Source organism: Myzus persicae, unplaced genomic scaffold, assembly GCF_001856785.1.
Source record: "Myzus persicae strain clone G006 unplaced genomic scaffold, MPER_G0061.0, whole genome shotgun sequence".
In the NCBI taxonomy this organism is placed as follows: domain Eukaryota; kingdom Metazoa; phylum Arthropoda; class Insecta; order Hemiptera; family Aphididae; genus Myzus; species Myzus persicae.
In genome coordinates, this window is record NW_019104300.1 from 755234 (window position 1) to 780124 (window position 24891).

Below are 24891 nucleotides of genomic sequence, written 5' to 3' on the forward strand. Positions count from 1 at the left end.
TTTTTTTTTTTACCTCTGTTTCTTGATCTATAATTTGGCAAAATAGTTTGAGTCCCTGCTGTATCCGTTGTAGAATCAGTTGACGATGTCCCTTGATTCCTTAACTCCACTTTGGTCATAGTATTCCCTGAAGAATGTCTTTGGGGTGGTTTTGGAGGTATTTTTTTAGGTTTTCCAAGCGTTTGTGATCCTTGGGGTAAGTTTGAAATATCAGGCGTTTTATGATCCTCTGATATCAATTGTAAACCTTAGATACATTTCAACATTAATGAAAACGTACCAAAAAATATAAAAGTAGTATTTACCTCCAGTATTAATTGTTTGTCTCCCTAATGTTGCGGTATTGCTTACTAGTTGAGCAGGGGAATTAGTAGAAGGTTTGGCAGTAGGGATGCTCATGTTTCGTACGCTTTCACGAATTATCTGGCGTATAGTTTTTAAGAATGCATTTCTGAATTCGGCAGTACTAAATAAATGTATTATATTTATTAATGAACAAGTATATTCAGTTATAACAGTTAAATAACATTTGACATACCTATTGGAAAGGACATAAATCTTTTCTGCTCTTCTGTGGGATTGACTACGTAAATGGATCAGCTCCCATAAGAAATGTGTTTCCATATCTTTAGCAGAACTTGCTCTAACTTGTACTTCAGTAACTGGTATCAAAACTTGATATCTAATTATTTCCATTTCACTTTTGCCTGATACACTCTAAAAAAAAGAATATCAGTGTAATTAGTGTTATAAAATGAAGTATTATTAAGTAATCTTCCAAAGCTAACCATCAATTTCTTTTTTTGTCTTAAACGTTCTTTGCATAAAAACACCACTGCTGATTTGAATACAAAGCACATGGCATGTAGTTCTAAGCCTTTCTTTATTTTCCCAAGGAAATCAGATATATTCAACCATTCAACTCCTCCATAGTACAATAAATCACCCGGAGACAAGTCAATAGACTACAAAAAAACATTCACATTTTAGCAATAAATGTCATTTTAAGTTTTAATGTCTTATTAATAATAACTTACTTGTTTACAAGATTTTTGATGTTGTCTGAATAAATGATCAAAGATTGCTCCATATTCTTCGTGTATCCTTTGCATTTCATTAATATGTTCGGCGACATTTTCCATTCCTTTAAGTGCTTCTAAAATGTAAAAACCATAGCTAATAATTAGTTTTTATTAAAACAAATATATAATTTTATTATTTTAAGACTGAATATTTATTTACCAACGAGGTGGAGGTGTTGATCTGAATGAGGATCAGTAAGATTCCTTAGTTGTTGTAGTAAAAGTGGATATTTTAATATCCTTTGAATAGGTTTAATTAAATAAGATTCTAAAGAACAAGAATGTTGTTGCCGAGGATTTCTGGAGCATAGGAATTCTTGTAAAGCTTGATTGCCTTCAGCTATAAATAAATAATAGTTGTAATTTGTTAACGAGCCCATTGGTATTCTGAAATTTGTATAATGAAAGTAACTTACTAGGATTAAGTATTTTTTGAGCTTTTGAGTGACTTGCACAGAACGAGCTGTACAACTTGAAATGATTGACATAATATAAGAAGGCGCTTCCGATTGAGAAAAGTATATTCTGTAATATAAATTATAATTCATATGCATTAATTTTCAGTATTGAATTGTATTTTTTATGTATTTTAATAATTGTACTTTAAATTGATCTGGCTGATCAAATTTATGGAAATTAGCTTCTTGGTGAACGGCTTCTTCTAAATTTTGTAAGAACTGATGTTGAAACTGAACAATTTCTTGGATATTACCGAACAAAACTGCTATTTCTGCCCCAGATAAAAATGTTTCGTGTTTAAGTGGTTCTAAATAATTCTCCAGTAGATTATTTAAGTGCTGTAAACAATTTTTAATTTTTATTAAGACAAATATAAAAATATACGATATGTGCATTGTGCAAAGTATACCTAGGTAATTTTTAATGTTATCTGAAATTTATTTTTTTTCATATCATAATATTAAATATTAAATTTAATGTACCTTAATATATGATTTTTCGGTATCTACAAGTTCAGAAATAACTTTTCTAAGTTTTTCAGCGTCTGTCAACTGACGACCAATAGTTATTTGAGGATTCTGAACAGCAGAAATTACTGTTGGGCTAGTTCTTCTTGCTGGCTCCGGTGATCTACAGAATCCAGTAACTTCACCAGCACTCTAATAATAACAATATTGAAACATAATTTTTCCGACCATTATAATTTTATAAATAATAAAACAAACCTTGATTAAATTTTCGATTTCAAAAGAATTTCCTCTAGAAGCAAGTTTTGAATCTTGAATCATGTTGTTAGTTTCCAATTCATAAATACCTTCCCTATCTAATAAATAATTATAATAATATATTTTATATCAATAGTGTATTATAATAGCCTATTATATCAACTTACTCCACCCTGGAGCAGGAACGATCAGTCCAGATATCATTTCTTCTGAGATCACTGGTGGATCAGTAGGGGGTGGAGGACAAACTAACGATTGAATTATATCGTCAGTAGTCTTTGATATAATTCTTGAGCCTGAAGGTAATTGAGGAGGTTCGGTTCTGGATGATCTCATCATCATACTCAAAGAAAGTTCTTCTTGAAGGGCCGATTCCAAGTACATCATATCTAAATCACTGACTATTGCACTATTTATCACCATAATCTCATCGCTTTTTATCAAACCTGTAATTAATACATTATAATGTTTGCGATTCAAATTGTACAACGATATATATATTTTTAATATTGAAGTTAATTAAAATAGTACTCTTAAGTATTAAAATAACAGATTACCATTTTGAATAGCAATTCCTTTGTCTTCAACTCGACTAACATAACAACAAAGTTCGTCTTGTCTTTCAGCATTTTCAATTAGTTCTGCTTCTACGGAAAATCCCCACATATGATCTAATGTATTTCTTTCAAGTTCTACTTGATAAAGGATTTTAGCACGAACTTCGACAACTTCGTGAGTATGTAACTAAATAAAAATATGAATTTGTTAAATTAATTAAATAAATATTATTATATGCATTTACGTTGAATGGAATGCTTACATAAGTTTCGATACTATCAGTTCGATGAGGAACAAAATAATTATGATCTTCCATATCCCTTCTCTTTTTTACCCTGACAAAGTGCTCTATGGGATTAAGTCCTTTTCTCGAACAAGATAATGCCAAATACTCATCGACTGTCATGCCCTCTCGCAAATGTATTTGTACCGACTATAAAACAAATTTACTACAATGAGTACCAGACAAAATCATAATCAAAATAATTAATATCATTTTATTAAATCAATGTGACAATAATTGGCTAAGGTAAATAAGTAAATATACATTTTGTTTATAAAAAATAAATTGTACATAAATGTAGTAAAGTTGTGTCGAATTACTAAATGTTTAAATTTGAAAATATCTTTTCATTACCTAACTTGAAAGAAATTAATAATTAACAAGCATTGTATTTTAATATCATGTTAATTAAAAAAAAAATAAGCCCTAAATATTTTCATATAAATAGAGGTATTTATTATTTGAACATTGCAAAAATATTGAATATTTTAATTTAATAATTTAAGAAGAAGAATAAATATAAGTTATATTAAATTCAAAAGATATTATTTATAAATTATAAATGCCATGTACTTACTTGATTATCAGGCAAGGATACTTTCACAGTCTTTTCTGCGTCATCTCTGGATGTTGATGATTGCAGTGATCTTCTACCTGAACTACTATTTGAACGAGATAAGATTGGAGCTTTTCTTTTAGTTGCACCGCGTCCAGCCAAAAGATTGTTGAGCAATGACGGAGAACGAGCGCATATAAATGCGTGTAGCGAAGATACAGTAAACACACCTAATTTGTTTAATGTGATTTTTGTGGCTCTGGATACACGCGTTAAAAGAATCTAAAATTGTGCATATAGTTATTTATTTTCATTCTATTATTAATTGAATTATGAAATATATACGTACATTATATTATTAATATAATTTATTAAATAGGTAACTATATTTGAGATCAATTCAGTGGCGCCGAAGTTTTGAAAATGTGGGGGGGGGGCAATTTCGAAACTTCGTGGTCTCAATAATTATTTAATATAGAAGCACCTGCCCTAATATATATATTTACTCGTAATTACAGTGACGTGGATTTAATATACTCATGCTCATAATAAAGTTATGATGTGGCGACATTTTTAAAAAAAGAGGTCGGGCCATGGCCCGACGTTAGCATGGACTTCGGCGCCACTGGATCAATTCAATTCATATACAAAGAAATAATTAGATAAATAATAATGCGGAATATTGAATGTACCTTGGGATTTGGAAGTTCACCATTTTGCAAACTAGCCATGTAACATTTGAGCCGAAACTGTTCACAATGTAGTCTTTCTAAATTTTCTTCCCATGCTAAAATTTGCTTTTTAATTTGTTCTTTAGTATCTGGATCGGTTAGCATTTCTACTTGTACTTCAGCCATGTGTTTAAGTTTTTGATCCTGTAGAAAAATAATTGTTATCATCAGGTGTAAATATTATATTTAACTAATAATGTTAAAATGACATATATTTTATTAAAAAATACATACACATAGGCACATTATATTCTCATTTAAAAATTAAAACTAGCATATTATACAAAATACATTTTATTACTTAATGCAGCAAAACAAAATGTATAACGTCTATTACCTGCCTAATTGCATGATACAGGCAGACAGTTTTATAATATAATGTATTATACTATTTTATCAATAGTAATGCGTATTCAACGAGAGTAGGTAGGTACTTAAAAACATATGTTTGTTGTTGATGAAATATTTATGTAACTTCATAACGAATGCTAAGGAAGGTCATTTAAAAATATTGTATTTCAATACTCGTCCAACGATAAATACTAGTGTATACAATCATCAATCAAGCGGTATATGTAATTAGACAGGTCGTAAGTATTAATTATATGTTAAATCGAGCGTAGGTAGGTATATAAAAAGTAAGAACAAAATTTTTTTTTAACTAATTCAGCAATAAATAGGTACTGATAATCAAGAATAAATATCGATAGCAATATTGATTGGAGGTTCTATGGTTATAACATTTAAGTTTTTAATCAAATAATTAAGCGGTACAAGTTTCAGCGATATCATGATATAATCATACACGATTGTTAACTTGGCACCCACTTATATTATAAATATAAAATATTATACTACATATATTTATTATTAAATACTATTCGATTGTATATGAAATTTGTCAGTCATCAAAAAAGTATAAATAATAAAAATAGTTATGTTTATAGCACGATTATTGTAAGAATTTAAGTGAAGAAAATTATAATAAGGTTATTATTAAATATTATTGTTTATTGAATTAGTAAAGTACGTACGCACTAAACTTTTATCTACTTAAAATAGGTAAATTATGATTTCTTTAAAATTAAACATAGTCATTTTTAAAATACAAACCGCATCCACTTGTTTTTCGATTCTGTAAATTTCTTCTTGTAATAGATGAAGTGTTCCTATTTTTCCCCTATGCCTAGCAAATGCGGCCCCACATGCAGAATGTATGCTGTTCACCCAATTTTCCAATTCTACTTGACAAGGCGCCTGAAAAATAATACACATATTATTTTGATATTAACAAATTGATTATTTTGTGAATTTTTTCTGTGAGCCGATTATTTTTTGATTAATTTGTTTAAATTTGTTAATACACTATCTATATACTGCCATATTTTTAGTTGTGAATTTCAAAATTTGTGAAAATAATCATCTGTGTTCATATAGTATAATATTAATATAATATATAAAATATTTGCCTTTGTTATACTTTAAGTAACAAGCATTGTTAATGTGTGCTAATGGTGTAAAAGCCTATAATCTAGGTCAACCTCAATGATCAAATTCTAAACACATCTATATTTGGTCTTGTGCAAGTATGATTAAAAAAACTTTGTATCTAATTTAAAACAAACATAGAAGATCAGATTAACTAACCAACTGAGTTTCTAAACTTTTGATTACATCGAACAACTATTTTATACTTCCAGAAAATAAATACTTTTTCATCCTGCTAAAATATATATATCATAATATTTACCAATATATAATATTAATTCAACACAAATAGTTTTTTTTTCTTTTTTAGTTATAGTTTTTGCAAACAAATTGTTGGTCATAACATACCTGAAATAAATAGGCGTCCCCAAAAGCTGTACTTAAACAGAAAATATAGTCTCTCTTTGGGTGTTCTGGGATAGGTTGCATGATCGCTCCATCCACAATTATAAGGTGTTTTGGTGCTGCCTCTACACTACGGCCTTCTCTTGAATCACATGGGTAAAAGAGTAATGTAGTACCTTTAAGGCACACCCAATATCCTTTCCAGCCTCTTTTTCTGGCAAGTTCAATTTGATGCTTTTTTCGTAATAGCCATTTTTTTACGCTCAAAAACCTGAAATCAATAACCAGCAGATTCTCTTATATTAAATTTTATGATGGTCATTTGAGTTATGATAAATTGTACAATTTTACTAAAATTATTTTAAGTTAAAATCCCCCAAGTATTATTTATCAAGTATTGTACAGTAAGTGTTCTTTTCAGCTGTTGTATTTTTTGATATTTCCTGTTAACATACAAATACAATAGGTTTTTCTTATAAAAGAATATGACTTTAGTATGTTTTATTTCTTTATAAAATACATCTACAATGTATAGTAGTTGCTCTAAACGGAACAAAGGCAGTACAAGGGTAAACAAGTGGCTCTCATCGAGTGAAGGCTACTTAAATCTAAACTGATTTTACCATAGCGTGTCAAGATATTCACCATTAAAATGTTACAAAACAATTTTAGAAGTGGTGTTGTACACTATTCAAGAGGATATACTAGGGTGACCACATGTATATAAAAAAGGGACAAACTCTAAAAAAAAGACATTAAAAGTTGTTTAATAATTTTTATATTTTAAAGATATTTTGTAGATAAAAGTTAGTGTGTTGGAAATGTACCTATTGCAGAAAAAGGTGACAATTGTGCAGGTTTAATATATGAATGCTATACGCTGTGGAATACGACAACCTTTATGACTCATACTAAAATCGGTGGTCGCTGATAATACTGTTCGTTTTTCACAACACACTCGTTTCATAAAAATTATTGTTTATAACTTTGGTTTCGATGAAAAACTGTAAATACATAGACGGCCGTCTTCTAAAAATGTCACAAAAGTCCTGTCCTATTCAAAGTGTCTCTAGATAATGGGGCTTAATGTTCAAGAAAGGGATAAAACGATTTTCTGCTACACACTATTTATGGTAACACTATAGTATAGGAAATACAAACTAAGCTTTAAGATCCGTCAATTTCTTTTTACAGTTTAAAATGACATTTTAAAACTTTTTAAACCATTTAAGTCTGAATTTATTTTGTTTAAACTATTATGGTATATTTTTAATAATTAAAAGTTTGTTTTGTTTTTTTTTTTAGTTTGAGTGATGCAAATTAAATTTAACTTCGTTTTAAATTCTGAATGGAATAAATTAAAAACAGTGAATTAAAGAGCAAATACACTAAAATTAATATGATAGGTGTTAGTTACAATGTTTTGAATTATGGCATTTTACTTAAGCTCTTTGGCTTCATCTTTGATGGTATTGTTATACATTTATAAAATAAATACAAACATGCAACTCATTAGGTACGTCACATTTTAAGTGGCAATATTCCTACACAAATCTTCAAACATTTTTTATTAGTTTGTAAAAAAAAAGTCGAAAAGTCGTCATTTCAAATATGATATTGTATATATAAATCCCATAGCAACGCAGCTTTAGTAGCATTGACGCAAATGTCAGCGTTTTCATTGCAATGGTATATATATATATACTAAGTAATCCATAAAAATAAATAAATAAATATATATATTAAGAGAGAGAGAGAGAGAGAGAGAGAGAGTCGAGAGAGATAGAGAGTGTAGTATGTTCGTGTGTTTGAGTGGGTTAGGGTAGGAGGTGAGAGAGACTGAGACATACTATATTTTACACTACATCACTTCAGTGGTTTCAAAAGTCAATATTACATGAAATAAATCGAAATCAAACCTTCTGGAATTGACGCAATGTATAAATCTATATATTATATGTTTATATATATATATATAAACATATAAGCTCTAAACTCTATGCATTACTGTTAAAAATATCTATAGTATTGTACATTTTTTTAAATAATTAAATGACAACAAGCATTTCATGCATACATTTATAAATGTACAGTATATAAAGTACCTATTTGTATGACTACATGATACGTTATTTACTATTTATTATTCATTATTTATACAATAAAATCAACTTACAGTAGTGTAAGTGAACGACTAATACCTAAGTATAATGATTACTATATTTATTGTAGTTATTAGCTTCGTAATAAAATTTGCATATTTTAATATGTGTAAATCAATGTACTGATTTATGTACGTATCAATTATTATATATTAAGCTAATATTAAAAACACATTTACTGTAGTATTTTTGTTTTCGATGTAGAATCTTAGAATTTTATTGAAAAGCTATATCGGGAAAAGTTATTTTAATTTAATTTCCTATGAAAATTAGTATTAAAACTTAGCATTATTTTTTTGTTATCGAAAATGTACTGAAATAAATATAGAATAAAGTATATTTTTAATAGGATAATAGGTATTTCTAATAAATCTGGATCATAACAGTTTAACATCGCCGAGGAATTCATAGAATTCAAATAGTTTAAAAGATTTGTTTCAACTAAACGATACACATTTTTTTCTCAAAATTGTATTTTTTTTAAAACTCATTTCTGATTTTTATTAATAAGATCATCTATTTGTACATATATTATTATCTATTTAATTTATTCTAAAAAATATCTGTAAAGCATTTCAATCCATGTTATAAGTGTGGTACGTATGTTACATATTCATATAATGACACTATAAGGTATATCTATTTTATTATTGTAATAAATTGAATATTTCAATGAATAAATATAAAACATATCAATAATTGAATCAAACTTTTTTTTTGAATACAATTATGATATAATTAATATTCATATACATTTTACGTTAGCAAGACAATTATAAAATTCATTTTTTATTCAACTTTAGTCTTATTAGTGATAATAATGTTACAAATAATATATTCCATTTCCTTGATAACCAACTTAAAACTCGCAGATTTATGTACCAATAACTACGATTGGATTAACGGAAACAACATGAATACTGGGTAGGTATCCAAACCTTGTTTAGAAACACGAAACTAAAAAAAAAACATAGGTACCTACCAACATTTTAACAAAGTAAAACTAATTAATAATACAATTGTATTTTGAATATTCATGATATATGAAATACAATTACTTTTTCAATTACATTTGTAAATATAATATAATACATATCAAATTATATGCAATTCGAAAAAGATTGGTTATTACTGAAGTTTGATTAGATACACCAAAATCCGTTGCAGAAACGTTAATACCAATGTCATTTGCGTTACCTATTTTTTGAGTACATCTAAAATACTGACCCAAATGTAAAAAAAATGATTGCAATGCTCAAATTATTAAATATACTGGTATTAACTCAAAGATTTTTTATTAAACCTTAAGTCCCACAGCTAAATAATGTTAGGATGGGTTCACTTAACACAATGCAAATGTCGAGTAGTAAACTTGTATAGAATAGTTATATTATTTTTTATTTTTTTTTAAATCTAACAGAACGAATATGTTTCAGTTCCCATTTACAGGGTGCTCCCATTTCCGGTTTGTGTTTTCGATTGGTCGTGACTTGTGACAGACTACCGGACCGATTAATTGATTCGGAGGACAAATAATATTTGCAACTGTTATGTAAATATTAAAATGCGAAATCTTTCTATATAAATATTAAACACAGTTTTTGATGCTTTAAAATTTCTCACGACACTAGTGATAAAACATGGAGGTATAAGAAAAATAAAAAAAAACTACAGACTACTTATTAACTCGCAAAAAACACAATAAAAACACTAACCACAGTTAGATATAATTGGACAACTTTAGAACGCTACTTACTTACGATACACATAACATATATAACAAGTGAGGTTATTATAGTCCCAAAAATTGTATTCAGCTTATGTAACATTTCCAGTCAAGAGTAATTACCTATACTAGGTAATACAAAAAAAAAATATAAATAAATAAAACGAAACGAAACAGATTATGACAGTTATCTAACAATATTGATTTTTTTCTTTCCATCTTTCGTTTCTATGCTGTCATTACATAATATTTGAAATACTAGCAAATAGTAACAGAAATCAACTGAGATGAAAAAATAATGAGACTTATGATGAAGTTGAAATCAAATAATGGTTGATAGTAATTTGAAATCTGCAAAAATATCAATAGGGCGCTAAATCAACATGTTCTGTCACAGTCTTATTTTTTCAAACGTACATCATAGCAAATCTGTGTTTAGGAGAACCGATTTTGAGCTGTTAACTTTAAAATTTGAGTGAATTTACCTATTATCAAATTTAAAGGTAAAAATATCAGGTATCTAAAATGTATCTTCTTGGTTTTCAATTATATTTTAAAGCAAATCATGAGTATTTTAAAATAATTATAATATTTCAAAAACATTTTTAAATCGAAATATCAGTAGAAGCCATAGACTATACTTTTAGTTCTGTAATGGGTCAATACGATACTTCAATTTGATATTAGAGCTAATAACATAACATTGATTCTGCTGAATGCAAATTTACTATTTCTTACGTTCGCCTAATGATTTATGGAGGTAACACTTGAAGGTTGTGGTGTCCACTTCATAATAACCGTTTTAATAGAGTTTAATCAATATAAAGCAAGAAATATATTTTTTTCAATAAAAAAGTAAAATGTATTCGGTAAAGTTACGAATTTTTTATGAGAAAAAAATTTAAAATATATTATATCGAGTAGGATGTAAAAATTACGTCAAATGATGATATAATGTAAGATATATGACAAGAAAAATTAAATATATATATTATGATTTATGACGGAAAATGGAAAATATTCAAAACAAATAGTGTTACTATAGTCTTTCCAAACAAAGATAATGTAAATGACTGGTGACTGTCATATAAAAGGTATAGTGTACATTAAATTCATAATATCTTTAATTAATATTGATCGATGCCTATTTTATTATACTATTTTAAAATGTGATATAATTTTGTGATACTGAAATAATAGAATACATGATTAGAAATTATAAAATAAATAAATACTAAATAGTAAATACTTATTAGTTATTACATATTATCATAAAATTAATTGTAAAGAGAGATATTTAAAAAAAAAAATATTAAAATAATATTATACTTCAAAACTTGAAATATCTTCGGATAAACCATAGTATATTTCATTGGAGTTATGGTATTAAAATCTGTTAAGCGTGAAATTATGTTTTTACGTTTCCATAGATTTGACAATATTTTTAATATTTGATAAAAACGGGTTTTCAAACTCCAGAAAAAATCTCATAGTGAAATGTCGCACTCATAAAAGGTTGGAGCCACTGTGTTAAACCAATTCTTCAAAATTGATTTCATATCAGTTATCCACTAGGCTCTATTGGTTGTATACTTGTATCCAACAGTTTAAGATTTTAGTGAATTGAAAATTACATTTGTTTTTAACTATTTTACAATGCTTTAAAGACGAAAAATTATTTTTGTATCATTTATTTGTTTATCTAGTTAATAGAAATACGATCTTCAATCATTTCCTAATTTATTTTACTTTATTTTCGGTTTGTAGATTTTTCCATTCAATAGATATTTTTTTTGTTTGCAATAAAAGCAATATAATTATACTTGTTATGAATTAAGATTAATCTTTGACTTTTGTTCAAAATAAGAATGTTAGTTCTAGAGATTTAAGTCATTAACCCAACATTTGAACACATATCTATGTAATCAATATAACTGAGGAAACTTGAAACTATATATTTGGTAGTATTCCAAATGAAAAAAAAGGAGGAAAAAATGTACCTAATACTTAAAGCGTCTGTTCGCACCGAGACTGGCGTCTTATCCGTTATTTATGAACGACAGCACTAAGAAGAAACTGTTTTATTGCCATGACCCCGTTCCATTTCAGAGACTTTATTCCTCTCCTCCACATACAGGTTAGAGTTCCCAAAAGTTCTCCAGACAGTGCGTCTTTTTCTATTTTAGTGAAGTGAAAATGTAATCGTGTAAAAGCAAATTAATTGAGTTCAAAACTATAACCTTGGAGGCCTGGATGATATTTGAAGAAACTATTTCTTTTTTCTATGAATTTAAATATATGATTTGTTGTGCAATAACTTTAAGTAGGTAATCCTAAACACAAAGGAGTTATGAATGTATACCAGTATAATACCACACAAAAAAATATTGTATACATTCATTTTTGAATAAAGGAATAATGATAATAATAATGATTTCCCTTTACTAATTAAAAATATACGCGTCATTGTAGAATTAAATGTGCCCACTGCCTACATAGTATAAAAAAATTTATTAATTAATACCTACCCATATTGAGCTTTTATTTAAGTACATTTATTTTACTCGGAAAAACATACCAACACAAGTTTTTTTTATAAGAACAAATTTCATTATAATATATCTATAGAATAAAATATGACAGTAATTCGACAAAAGTTATATTTTATTATTTTTACTTGCACATTTTATTTTATTGACATATTGTGGAAAGTTGTATGATATAAAACACAGATACTCGTGAATATTTTACACGTCGTAGTTTTGAAGTTAATTTTAAGTCATATCATCTGAATTACTGAAGGGAATAATATTTAATATTAAATGCGCGCAGTTGTATATTTTCAACGTTTTTAAAATTATTCACGAAAACTTTATTGCCTAGTATAAAAGTACCAACTATCATAATTTATTAATTTAAATATATATTTTTAAATAATGACATAAATAAAATATAAATTTGTGAAAATTCTAATATTTTATATGAGATATCTACATGCATGTTTCAAAAAAAATTATTCAAAATAATTTTTCATAGTTCGTTATAATAGAGAATACAAAATTTAAAATTTAAATGAACAAATATTTAAATATGTTAATTTATCTATTTTACATTATGAAATGTACATCATTAATTCAAAATTGTTTTTTTAAATAACGTGCTTTTGTAATTAATTATAAATGTTAAATACATAAAAAGCACAATTTTTACTGTCCTTTCAAATATAGTTATACATAATTATAATATACAGTATATATATATATTATGATATTACATATAATTATACATGTATATTGTAATTGTATACTGTAATTTATATTACATATAACTCTATTTGAAAGGACAAAATAATTGTGTTTTTCTATGTATTTAACTGTAATGAATAAATATTACCAATATGACAATATATACCTAATAGGTACACCACGAAAAGTTTAGCTGATACGTTGAATAAAAATTCAATTAAGGTCTTTATTAACCAATAACATACAAATGTATACAAAATGTAATGTTCAACATGATTATAATAATTTAGTTTTTATGGCCGTATATGTAACGTTAAAATTAAATGATCATTTCTTCATTCAATCAAGTATTCGAGTTCGTTAGTTATTGATTTTAATATTTACTGAAACTTCGTTCTGCATCACATGATTTAATGAGCAATGGGCACGTTCGCATTCTCCCGGTACTCGGTCGATATATTTTAATCCCTCATCCTCAAAACCACTGTTTAATGCGTAACGTATTATTAAAATGTATTTAGGGTTTTCAGCTGTGTATAGGTACATTAATATTTTACTTAAAATTTCAAATGTGACAGAAAAACTTATACGTATGGTATTTCATCCAGAATGTGCTCATATATCCACAGACAAACTTTACACTATTTATTTAATTAACGTGAAATCTCAAACATTTACAACCAACCACAACTGTATTTGGATGATACAAAATAAATATACTGACGTACATAAATCATACTTTTAGTTCTCAGACATAGGTAATTTATCTTATAATAACAATTCACAAGTTTTACCGAAAATTCATCAATATATAGGCTTATTAAAAATTTTTAAATGATTATTTGTTATTACTAATCAATATAATTTAATAAATATGCATGAAGTACTAGTCAGTACTATAATTTATGATTGGTCTTTCGTAACCCATGTTGACTTTCGAATAATTCAAATTTTAATTGTATGTGAACTGACGGAAATATGTATTAATAACCCAGAAAAATAAAAATCAAGCAACCATCATGAAAATAGTACTTAAATAGTTTATTGTACCTATTATCCCATGACATAAAAGTATACTTACAGTTTATTTTTCATCAAAAAGAAAATATTATTAGTGAGATCATGAAGAATCAAAATAATGATAATGATTCTTCATTATAAAATGTATAATGTACACTTGAATTTAATATTAAACATTGAAAAATATTATGTATTATACGGTTTGATTCACCAAGGTTGCTAATCCCATTTTTCTATTAATATAGGTAATAAATATGTTCAAATTCTAATTTTGGAATTTTTAACTTTTTTAGTATACTTAAGAACTATATTTTCAATACTAATACTTAGATTTGTATACCATTTAGGAATGTACTACAGTGATACCAACTTTTTTTCAAATGAGATCCAACCTTTTCTCCTTTAAACTATTCATCAGAAGACTTTATCAAACATTTTAATGAACGTATTCTAAATCAAAAAATATGAAGCAGCAGTTGTTTAGTTTCTTTGGTCACGATAGTGAGTTTGAAATTTGAATAGAGGTAGATTTGAAAATAAAATAATTGATATTCATTTATTTTCACTTTAAAGTTTGTAAATATTGTCTGATTAAAATAAATACTAGAACTAATGTAACACCTTATTCCTTCTTTACGTTTTTATGGACTATTATTTTTAGTATATATATTTTAATTAATCAGAAACATAAATTTTGATTACATTTGCTTAGAAATGTACAGAAAAGATTGGTTCTCATTTGAAAAAAGTAGTTTGAATTGACACGGCGCACTCCTTAAATTGCATTAAAAATCTAAATAATTTAAAATATAGTCTTCAAGCATATTAATCAGAATTTAAATAAATCTATTATTAAAAGAAAACCATGTGATGAGCGCGTACTTGGTGAAATGCACTGTGTACCTACTCCATTTTTCATTAGTTTTTCCTCTAACTTGAATGAAATAATGAGAAAAATATAAAACCACTTCTCTTTGAAACTATTAAGTACTAACTAAATAAATTCATGAAGAAACATGAAATTTCATTTGCCCACTATTTCTACCAGATAATATGTGTAACTCAAAACTTAATAAATTTGATAAAAAATTAAATACAAATTTGATTAAAAACTAAAACTTTTTGGAGGTTTAAATTTAAAACGTGATAAAAAACATAGCCTATTAAGTATTATTTATTTTATTTTTATAAATAAATATATTTTGTTAAATATTTACTTCTTGTAAAACATACCTACAGTACCTCCATATAGCCTATATATCCGTGTTTTTTGACTATAAACCAATATTAATATTATGTGTAATATACTATGATAAACCTAATATATTGCATAATAACTATATGGGAGATCGTAGGATCTGTGTGTATAGTTTATTTAGGCATGTCATCATCATCATACAATAATATGTACACAGTGTGATGCAACTAGACTAGTTTGGTCTAGATTAGCATCATCTAGTTCATGTTTGTTAAGGCGTGTTTTTAAATGTAAAAAATATCTAAAGAAACGACTTTTTTTTAAATATAATATTTACTTACCCTGCTTTTCTGACAGCTCCTGTGCAATTAAACGAGGCTGCTGCAGTCCCTGTTTGTTTACCCCGGTATGGTGAATTTTGAGTGCTCTCTGCGTCGTCTTCGTCACTGATAGCAGTTGTCAATGACATACGATCGTCGTCCGATATCTGCAAAAAGCAATTATAATATAAACTAAAATGATTAATGGGTAGGTACAAAAGACTTGTTTTTCACGTAAATTGAAAATATGGATTGGCTTAGTTAATTTATCTAGAAAGACTTCGAGAACTAAAATCACATTTTAAAAAGAAAATATTTTATAGTCACCTACGCCATAAATTATTCAACCATATTCTACATACCATATGTATGTAACTTATGTAAGTACATTGTGTATAAGATCGATACAAATATATGTTAAGAAGCGACCAAATTAATTAAAATGTTCAATTTATTAATATGTTTGATGAATATGCTACCGACTACTGCCTAGAACTACTTACTCCGATTTAAATTGATAGGTATTTTCATTATACAACGTAATTCAACCCAACGTCAAATTATATAAAACAATTATGAACGAGTTCAATTGAATACAATTTATTTTTACAAATCCGATAAAATACATTGATATGTATTAGATATTTGCAATACGCATATTATACCTAATTTATGCAATCGATGTTCGTTTAGACAAAGATTGAAATATATTTAAATATTTCCGTGCTTACTTATTAATGCTTTAAAAGTTATTGTAAACAAATCACTGTAATTTAACTTTTACATACCTATTTTAATTGTTATAAAAAAAATATTTTGTAAAAGTTTTTAACAACAATAATATGGTAACAATATTATACAAGAATATTATGTATGAAAAAACTAAAAACTGAATTGAATTGTTCAGAACATTAATTAATAAATTATCATCATTATTTTTTTTTTTAAATAATGATTAATAAAAAAATTGTGAGAGAAGAATTCCCCAACTTTTCAAAATATAATAGTTTGAATTACCAATGTTATAATAGGTATAGTAGGTATTAGAACTATATTTCAAGATTTTTAAAAATACAGGAAACAAGATAAATTAAGAATTTTTATTTTTAACACAGAAATATTTTATGTTAAGACGTTAAGAGTTTAAGACTAAACATTATTTATATTGAAATAAAAATAGTTTTTGAATTTAAACGCAATTTTTTTTACGGTCTTTTGATATTTACAACATTTGTCAGTTTTCTAGAAAATAAAAATAAATATAAAATTCCAACTTAATTGGAATGATAAATTGTTTTGTTTATTGGATATTATGTCGGCTCAAGTTCAAATCAATAAATACTCGAAACTTTTTATATATTTATTTCACCCAAAACTTATTCTTGGTAACATATAAAATTAAAAAGCCGAATAAGATACAAAGACACCGGGAGTTCTCGTCTTGCTTCGTTTACTCTAATTCAATATCGTGAAGTTATATTGAATTTAAAAGTAATGGGATATCATTGTATTCGAAAAAAGGATTCTTAGAAGAGCATATTTAAAATCATTTTTGCTAACATTTCTTCAACATTGTTCAATATTTGTTCATACACTTAGAAAAATTACTAAGATAAATTGAAAAATATCCTATTAAAGTCCTATCTATACTCTATTTCCTATCTATAAACTACTTCCTACGCGCAACTCGTTAAGCACTCTTTCTAAAATTAAAGACAGAAAAATTTAATAAAACGAAAATATATATTATTGTAAGAAGTAAGAACATACTTACTATTTGAAACACGTATTTGAAAATTTAAACTAAATAAACGGGTGTCTTATTTTATATAAATAAACTAAAAAAATTCAATGTATAATAATATTATATTCAAATAATAATATTGAACGATGAAATAACATACTACAACATTTGGGAACAATTATTAATGTTCTCGGTGCTTCCACATAAATTGCTTCCATAAATTCCATGTGGAAATTAAAGTAAACAATTAATATAACTAATTTTTAACCGAAAAAACTATTGCGTTATATTAAACTATAAAATTAATAAATACGTACTACCACTAGTCATAATTTTGGAAATTCGATGTATTCTATTTGTTTGTTTAGTGATCTTTTATTAACGATTAAATGGATAAATTAAAAATTAATTTTGTAAAATAGGTATAATTACAGAAGTAAACGACTCCATATTTAATCTTTCATATTAAATTAAAATAAAAATATTTGATGAAAGCAAATACCATTATTTTTTTTACTATTCTAAGATAATGGCTCATTACATTTTATGAATAATATTACGACTTTTTAGATTTTGAGAAGAGCTGTTTTAGGTTTAATAACGATGAGTAGGTATTTATTAATTTTATGGTGTGTCTCAAGACACTTTTTATAGAAGAAAAATACTTCAATATTTAATATTGAGGTTGGATTCTGGTGGAAAATTGGATCTAGTTAGAAGTTTGTACTTTGAGGGGTGAGAAGTAATGCATTTCCTGTTATATTCTAAATCATCGAGGTGAAAAAAAATTAATGAAAAACTGGAATATTTCTTAACACCAAAATAAGACGAAATTTATTTTTTTTTTTTATGTAATGCAGAAAGGAATAAGCGTAGGGACTTCACATTTTCACCAAATATTTAAATTTATACTGGCATTTTCTAGACATAAAATAATTTTAAAATTATGTTGACTTTTTTTAGCTATATTATATTAATATATTATAGAAATTTTAAATTCTCGAGTCTTCCGATTTATGGTAGTAAACTTTTTTGAAATTTTAAAAAGTTAATAACAATTTTTGTTATTAGAGTTTAAAGTTTAAATTTTGACCTAAAATTCATCAAACTTCAGCTTATTAATATTAGGAGTTACTAGAGTACTTATTATTACTTAATTATTAGAGTTTTGGGTCATGTAAGGATAATTGGCAAATTTTAGAAAATCTAGAAAATATTATTCCGTATGATCGTTCATAAAATAGGTAAGCAAATTTTTTCTCTTAGTGAAGCTGATATTGTATAATATGGAATTGATTTGACAACAAACAGGCGTACAGTAGCTGACGTAAAATGTATATACAAGCTTATGTATGGAATTGTTGACTGACTGTCGAGATTTATCTAATAAAATTATGTGAAAAGTTCCTATCTTTAATTACAGAGTCTCTTTTACCTTCCACCAGGATTTAAACTTGAGTAATTATACCATGTGAAATAATCCTATAAAATTTTAAATTTATAAGTCTAGCAACATAGATAACAATTTGGAATTTCGACATAATTGTCCTTAAATGTGGTTAGTATATTATATTAAATCTATTGCTAATAACAAATAATAACGCATTGTATTGAGTGTATTATATATTAATAATAATTAATTTTATCGTAATATTGTATCGTATTGTATCTGATAATGTTTATACGAATATTTGTGTTCTGCAATTATTTACGTAATTTAGTGAAGCTCGAATGATGAGAAATTGTTAAACTCTACTAATTTGACCTTGAACGGTGTTAATAAATACATATAACATTTATATGTCATGGCGCCTACAAAACGACGACAACCGTTTTAATGATAGCTGGTCGGTACCTACTTATCTATTTTAAGTGATTATTATTTTTACTCGAAAGGACAGCATTTCGGATTTTGTAAACTGTAATTTATTACGAAATTATACTGGAAAATAATAAACGCAGATTTGATGCACAGCACTCCCGTCCAACAGGCACCGCGTTTGTATATACAGTCAAATTCGCTTATAACGATGCCGTATATAACGATATTCCGGGTAAAACGATCAAAAGCAATGTATTTGGTTGGTTTTATATGTTATGTGTACTACTTTTATTCGTATATAACGATATCGGTTATAACGATAATCCGGATATAGCGATGTTATTTTAAAACGAAAATTTGTTTTTATAATCACCTATAGCGATTATTAATACAGTATTGTAGTAGTAAATTTGATTTCGACCAAATCGATATGACTTAATCTTATCTGTAACAGATAATGTGTCTTGTGCGACCGTACTGTATACAGCATACGTTTCTTACTCGTTTAGTCGCCGTTTTGATTGCTATCCGTTTAGACACGTTCTGAATTCCGTAGTTAAAAATGTCAAATAAAAGAAGACGCTGTTTCACTATTGCTGAAAAAGTGAAAATAATTGAACGTTTAGAATGTGGTGTTTCTAATAAAGATCTTTGCCAAGAGCTAGAAATTAGTCAATCAACACTATCTACCATATGGAAATCAAAAGACCAAATAAAAAGCGTTTTTCAAAAAGACGTGACATCTAACAAAAGGTTAAAATGTAGCCAACATCAAGACGTCGAACTGGCTCTCTTGGAATGGTTCAAAATACAACGATCTAAAAATATTCCAATAAGTGGTCCGATACTTCAAGAAAAAGCGACCGAATTCGGGAAGCGTTTTAATAAAATCGATTTTCAATGTTCTTCTTCTTGGATTACCCGTTTTCGTCAAAGACACAATATCGTTTTTGGAAAAATAAGTGGAGAATCGTCAAGCGTTCCTGTTGGTGTTTCGGAAAATTGGCTGGAACACGTTTGGCCTAATTTGCGTAAAAATTATGCAGATTGTGACATTTATAACGCTGATGAAACTGGATTGTTTTATCGTCTAACACCATCTCAAACATTACGTTTTAAAGGGGAAACATGCAGTGGTGGTAAATTATCTAAAGAGCGACTCACAATTCTTGTAGCCTCTAATATGACTGGTTCTTACAAACAAAAATTGTTAGTAATTGGAAAATCTAAGACTCCGAGATGTTTTAAAAATGTCAAAAACTTGCCAGTCGACTACAAAAGCAATAAAAAAGCATGGATGACCGGTGACATATTTTCCGACTGGTTAAAAGAATGGGATAAACAACTAGCAAAGGAAAAACGACATATCCTATTGACTGTAGATAATTGTCCAGCTCATCCTCCTGTTCAAACTGAATTTATAAAGTTGGTTTTTCTCCCTCCAAACACGACGTCTGTGTTACAACCTATGGATCAAGGTATTATTAAAGCATTAAAAGTGAAATTTCGGAAAAAACTAGTACTTAAAATTATTAACCAAGAGGAACAGGGAAAAGATATTAAAATTTCAGTATTAGATGCAATTTTAATGATTTCCGATGCATGGAATGATGTTTCTACCACTACAATAAGAAACTGTTTCCACCACGCTGGATTCAAGGCTTTGGTAAACGACGAAACAGAAGTAGTAAGTGAAAATCATTTGGACACAGAGTGCATTTCTGAAGAAAACATACAAAGTTTTGTGGAGGTTGACGATGCTCTTTTGACCAACGAAGAACCCAATGAAGAAGAAATTGTTAAGTCTATTTTGAATGCAAATAATGATGAAAGTGAACAAGCTGACGAAGAGAGCGAAGAAATCGTATTCAAAGTACCATCTATTTCGGAAATGTATTTTTATATTGATCAGGTGCGTAATTTTGTTTCGGTAAATAGTGACATAAATACGCCAGAAGTATCAATGGCATTAAATAATATTTCTAATTTTGTTAAAAAATCGTATTCAAATTATAAACAAACTACTATTAAAGATTATTTTTCAAACAAATCGTAAACATATACTATACAGGTATATTCTGTACATTTATTAAAATTTATATAAATACCTTGAATGTTAAAATACATATGTAATCTTAAATAACAGTAAAAAATGTGTTTAATAAATCAATTTTTCAAAAAAACTATTTTTTTTTTTTATGATCCGGATGTAACGATGTTCGGTTATAACGATCAGATTCCCTAGGTCCCTAGAAGATCGTTATAAGCGAATTTGACTGTATATACTTACACGAAATACCTACAGACTCACACCACACTAGTTGTAACAACTAATAACCATATATGTACATACGTCACCGCATATATTAATACCTACAGTGTACATTGCACACATACATGTGTCGGTTACGGGACAGAGTGCAGGGGTGTTTCCGAGGATTATCGTTTCGACGATTCTGCGAGGGTGTGTTATGCTACATATATATTATTAGCACAAGTACCCCCCCCCCCTTGTGTCCTTTATTTAGAACTATTCGAATGCGCTTGTATATATACGTACGTATATAATATTATTATTAAATGTTTTGCGTACGTATCGTTTTGTGTTATTTTAATACATTTTTTTTTTTTTTTTGTTTATCAATTACAATGCGAACTGTCAACACTGCACCGTTATTACCTACAACTGTGCGCGCTGTTTACACACCATAGCACACGTCGATGGCGGCACAGTTTCCTGTTGTTTCGCAGTCCCGTTTGCACAAATATACGGACGAGGGTCGACGAGCGGTCATAGTTTACGATATATTACAATATGGTACCTACCATATATGGCTATAATATTACCTGTATATAGTTGGACTGGTGTGTTCAAACCCCTAAATACCGGGAGTCCACTGGAAGGGGGAACACGTCTTTATAACTCGTTACCTCATAAATAGTTTGGAAATCGGTTTGTGGACTAGGTACTGAGACACATTAATTACACTCCGACTTAAACAGTTTTCAACTCTCACGTATTCTGCGAGCGCACGACACGAATTAGTTGTAAAACGAGAATATCCATTCTTAGTGTCTTTTTTTGCAAGTAAATTGTTTTTTTTTTTTAAATTTAACAACAATTGCTTCTTTAATTTGAAATTTGAATTCCCTCGTTCATGTGGTTTTGTATATTTTACAATACACGTTGTTACATCCAAATTACTTGAAAATGTTCTAACTATCCGTTGTTTTGTTCCATGTTCCACACACCGAATTCATAATCATGTACTATCAAGTTATGTATAGGTGGTCTGTGCACAGTGTTTCCTGGTCTTGTGGACACACGGTACACGGATATTCGCGCCCACGCAGTGTACAACGTGTACCTATATTCGAGAAAAGAAAGTAAATATTTGTGATCGACGGTCGGACGAAATACACTATTTTTGCCTCCACCGTCGGCGTCTACAGCGAGTGTATACAGATATAATAAAATATATAAATATAATTCATCTAATATATTATATTGAGCACCGACCACACACGCGTGCACGAGTTCAATATTACGTAAGTCGAGTGTATACAGATTCTGCATTTGTGCGTTTAACGATCGTATATACCCATACACCGGTAATTCGTCCTAGCCGAGACTAAATATTAATAATGTCGTTCGTCGACGACTAAAAAATCTATCGCAGCGGCTGTCATAGTGTCTCATAGTGTCTCGCTGGTGGTGTACCACACGATGTGTGCGTGTGCCTGTTTATGTACTGTCGGTGTGTGTGTGGGGGGGGGGGGGGGAGGGGGCTCACAGCCTCGCGGGATTCATAGAAGCCTCCGGGTCGGGAGTCGTTAAATATTCACCGAATCATCACGCACCACGATGACACACATTCAACCTTCACATCAATATTCGTTCACGTCTCGGGACTTCTGACGCAAATGCACACCCCCACCACCTCCCCGGATTATGTGCGTTCACCTAGTTCTGTATATACTATATATCTATACACTATACACATTCCTATGTATATATACCAGGGTTTGGAAATTCACAGTTATACCATAAGGCCAATTTTTAAAACTTTAAAATAGGCTATAAATGAATATATTATAAATAGGATTGTGCCTTTATGCTTTCCATAAAGCGAAAAAAATGTTTGCGGAAAGTGCAAAACAAGTAAGCAACAAAACTACGACTTCGTGATACGACGGATACAATAGACTGATTTAATGAAATAAATAACTCACTATTGGCTACGAATACACATATTTAGATATATTATTTTAGTTATTATTTCACTGCAGATCAATATAAGATCAAAATTAATATCCATAATCCACACTTTTTAAGAACCATCATCCAGAACCATGATGTCCCTCGAACTATGGACTAGTTGGCAACTCCCTATCCCACACTTCTGCCGTCCATACGACCTGATACTGCAAGTAAAGGTATATAAATTATTCGTTTTGAAACGGTTAAGCCACCCCCACCGTTGACATTCAGTATCCCACGCAAAAGGGCCGAACAACAACATGGTATCATAATTATTAATGTTCGGTTGGGTTGGATAAGAAATAAAAATCGTGCAAGCAGTAAAACTCAAAATTAAAAGAACATCTCGTCAGCAATCTGTACACCTTAACTTGACCGAGATAAATAATAATAACATTAAAATAAATGGTAGGTTATTACAGCTTCAAATATTTATGATTATATTATTAAAAGAATGTCGTTCAGAATCGAAAAAAAACGTAATAATAAAAATACCAAAAACGTTCCATTCTCCTCTGAATATCAAATAAAGAATTATTATTATACTTATTGGTAATATGAATCAATTATTATTGTATTATTCAAATGGCTATATATATATTATATAAAATAAACCATCATAATGACAGAAATATAAAATTTGATAGGTATATAAAAACCTTAATATTGATAAAAGAAAATACAATGATTACTTTTGTTTTATTGTTATTTTATTTGTCTTGTTGTTTTATTTTAATGCACACAAACTATGAGGGTAGCCATATCAGATCAATGAGAACCCATTGAATATTTTATTTTAAATTACTTTTGTTTAACTACATAATATTTTTAAGCAAGGGTAGTTCAATCTTGAAAAAAATTTAAATTATTTAACTGAATAAGCAATAAAAATAAAAGCGCATTAAACTGAAAAGAAAATAACAATACAATTAATTTAATTAATATAATAAAGGATTAAGTATAATTAAATAATGGTTAGATTTATTACACTTTTAAGACCTATTATTAGTATATGATAGAGTTTGGTTATGTAAAAAGTTAAACGTAACTTGATATTTTTTATACGCATTTTATTATTTTCCATCAACATCGGTTAAAATATAAAATGAAATGTTGAACACGTTAAAACAATTATTATTTAAATATTTAAGTAAAATAATAATTTT

The 24891-nt window shown here is 27.9% G+C and overlaps 1 protein-coding gene across 3 annotated transcripts in view; it reads right to left on the reverse strand.

Annotated features, from left to right (window-relative positions):
• LOC111040987 (protein still life, isoforms C/SIF type 2) overlaps positions 1-24891 on the reverse strand; it is a 33008-nt gene that overhangs the window by 2208 nt on the left and 5909 nt on the right. For all 3 annotated transcript variants that reach the window (XM_022325102.1, XM_022325101.1, XM_022325103.1), the window contains exons 2-19: positions 15920-16065; positions 6231-6498; positions 5508-5651; positions 4356-4538; positions 3685-3945; positions 3087-3257; positions 2824-3010; positions 2434-2712; positions 2267-2364; positions 2024-2200; positions 1685-1879; positions 1499-1607; positions 1243-1422; positions 1038-1156; positions 789-965; positions 539-717; positions 306-466; positions 14-247 (exon numbers count right to left, since the gene is read on the reverse strand). In XM_022325102.1, coding sequence (XP_022180794.1) covers positions 14-247; positions 306-466; positions 539-717; positions 789-965; positions 1038-1156; positions 1243-1422; positions 1499-1607; positions 1685-1879; positions 2024-2200; positions 2267-2364; positions 2434-2712; positions 2824-3010; positions 3087-3257; positions 3685-3945; positions 4356-4538; positions 5508-5651; positions 6231-6498; positions 15920-16065 — 3268 coding nt within the window. The remainder of the gene's footprint in view (positions 1-13; positions 248-305; positions 467-538; positions 718-788; positions 966-1037; positions 1157-1242; positions 1423-1498; positions 1608-1684; positions 1880-2023; positions 2201-2266; positions 2365-2433; positions 2713-2823; positions 3011-3086; positions 3258-3684; positions 3946-4355; positions 4539-5507; positions 5652-6230; positions 6499-15919; positions 16066-24891) is intronic.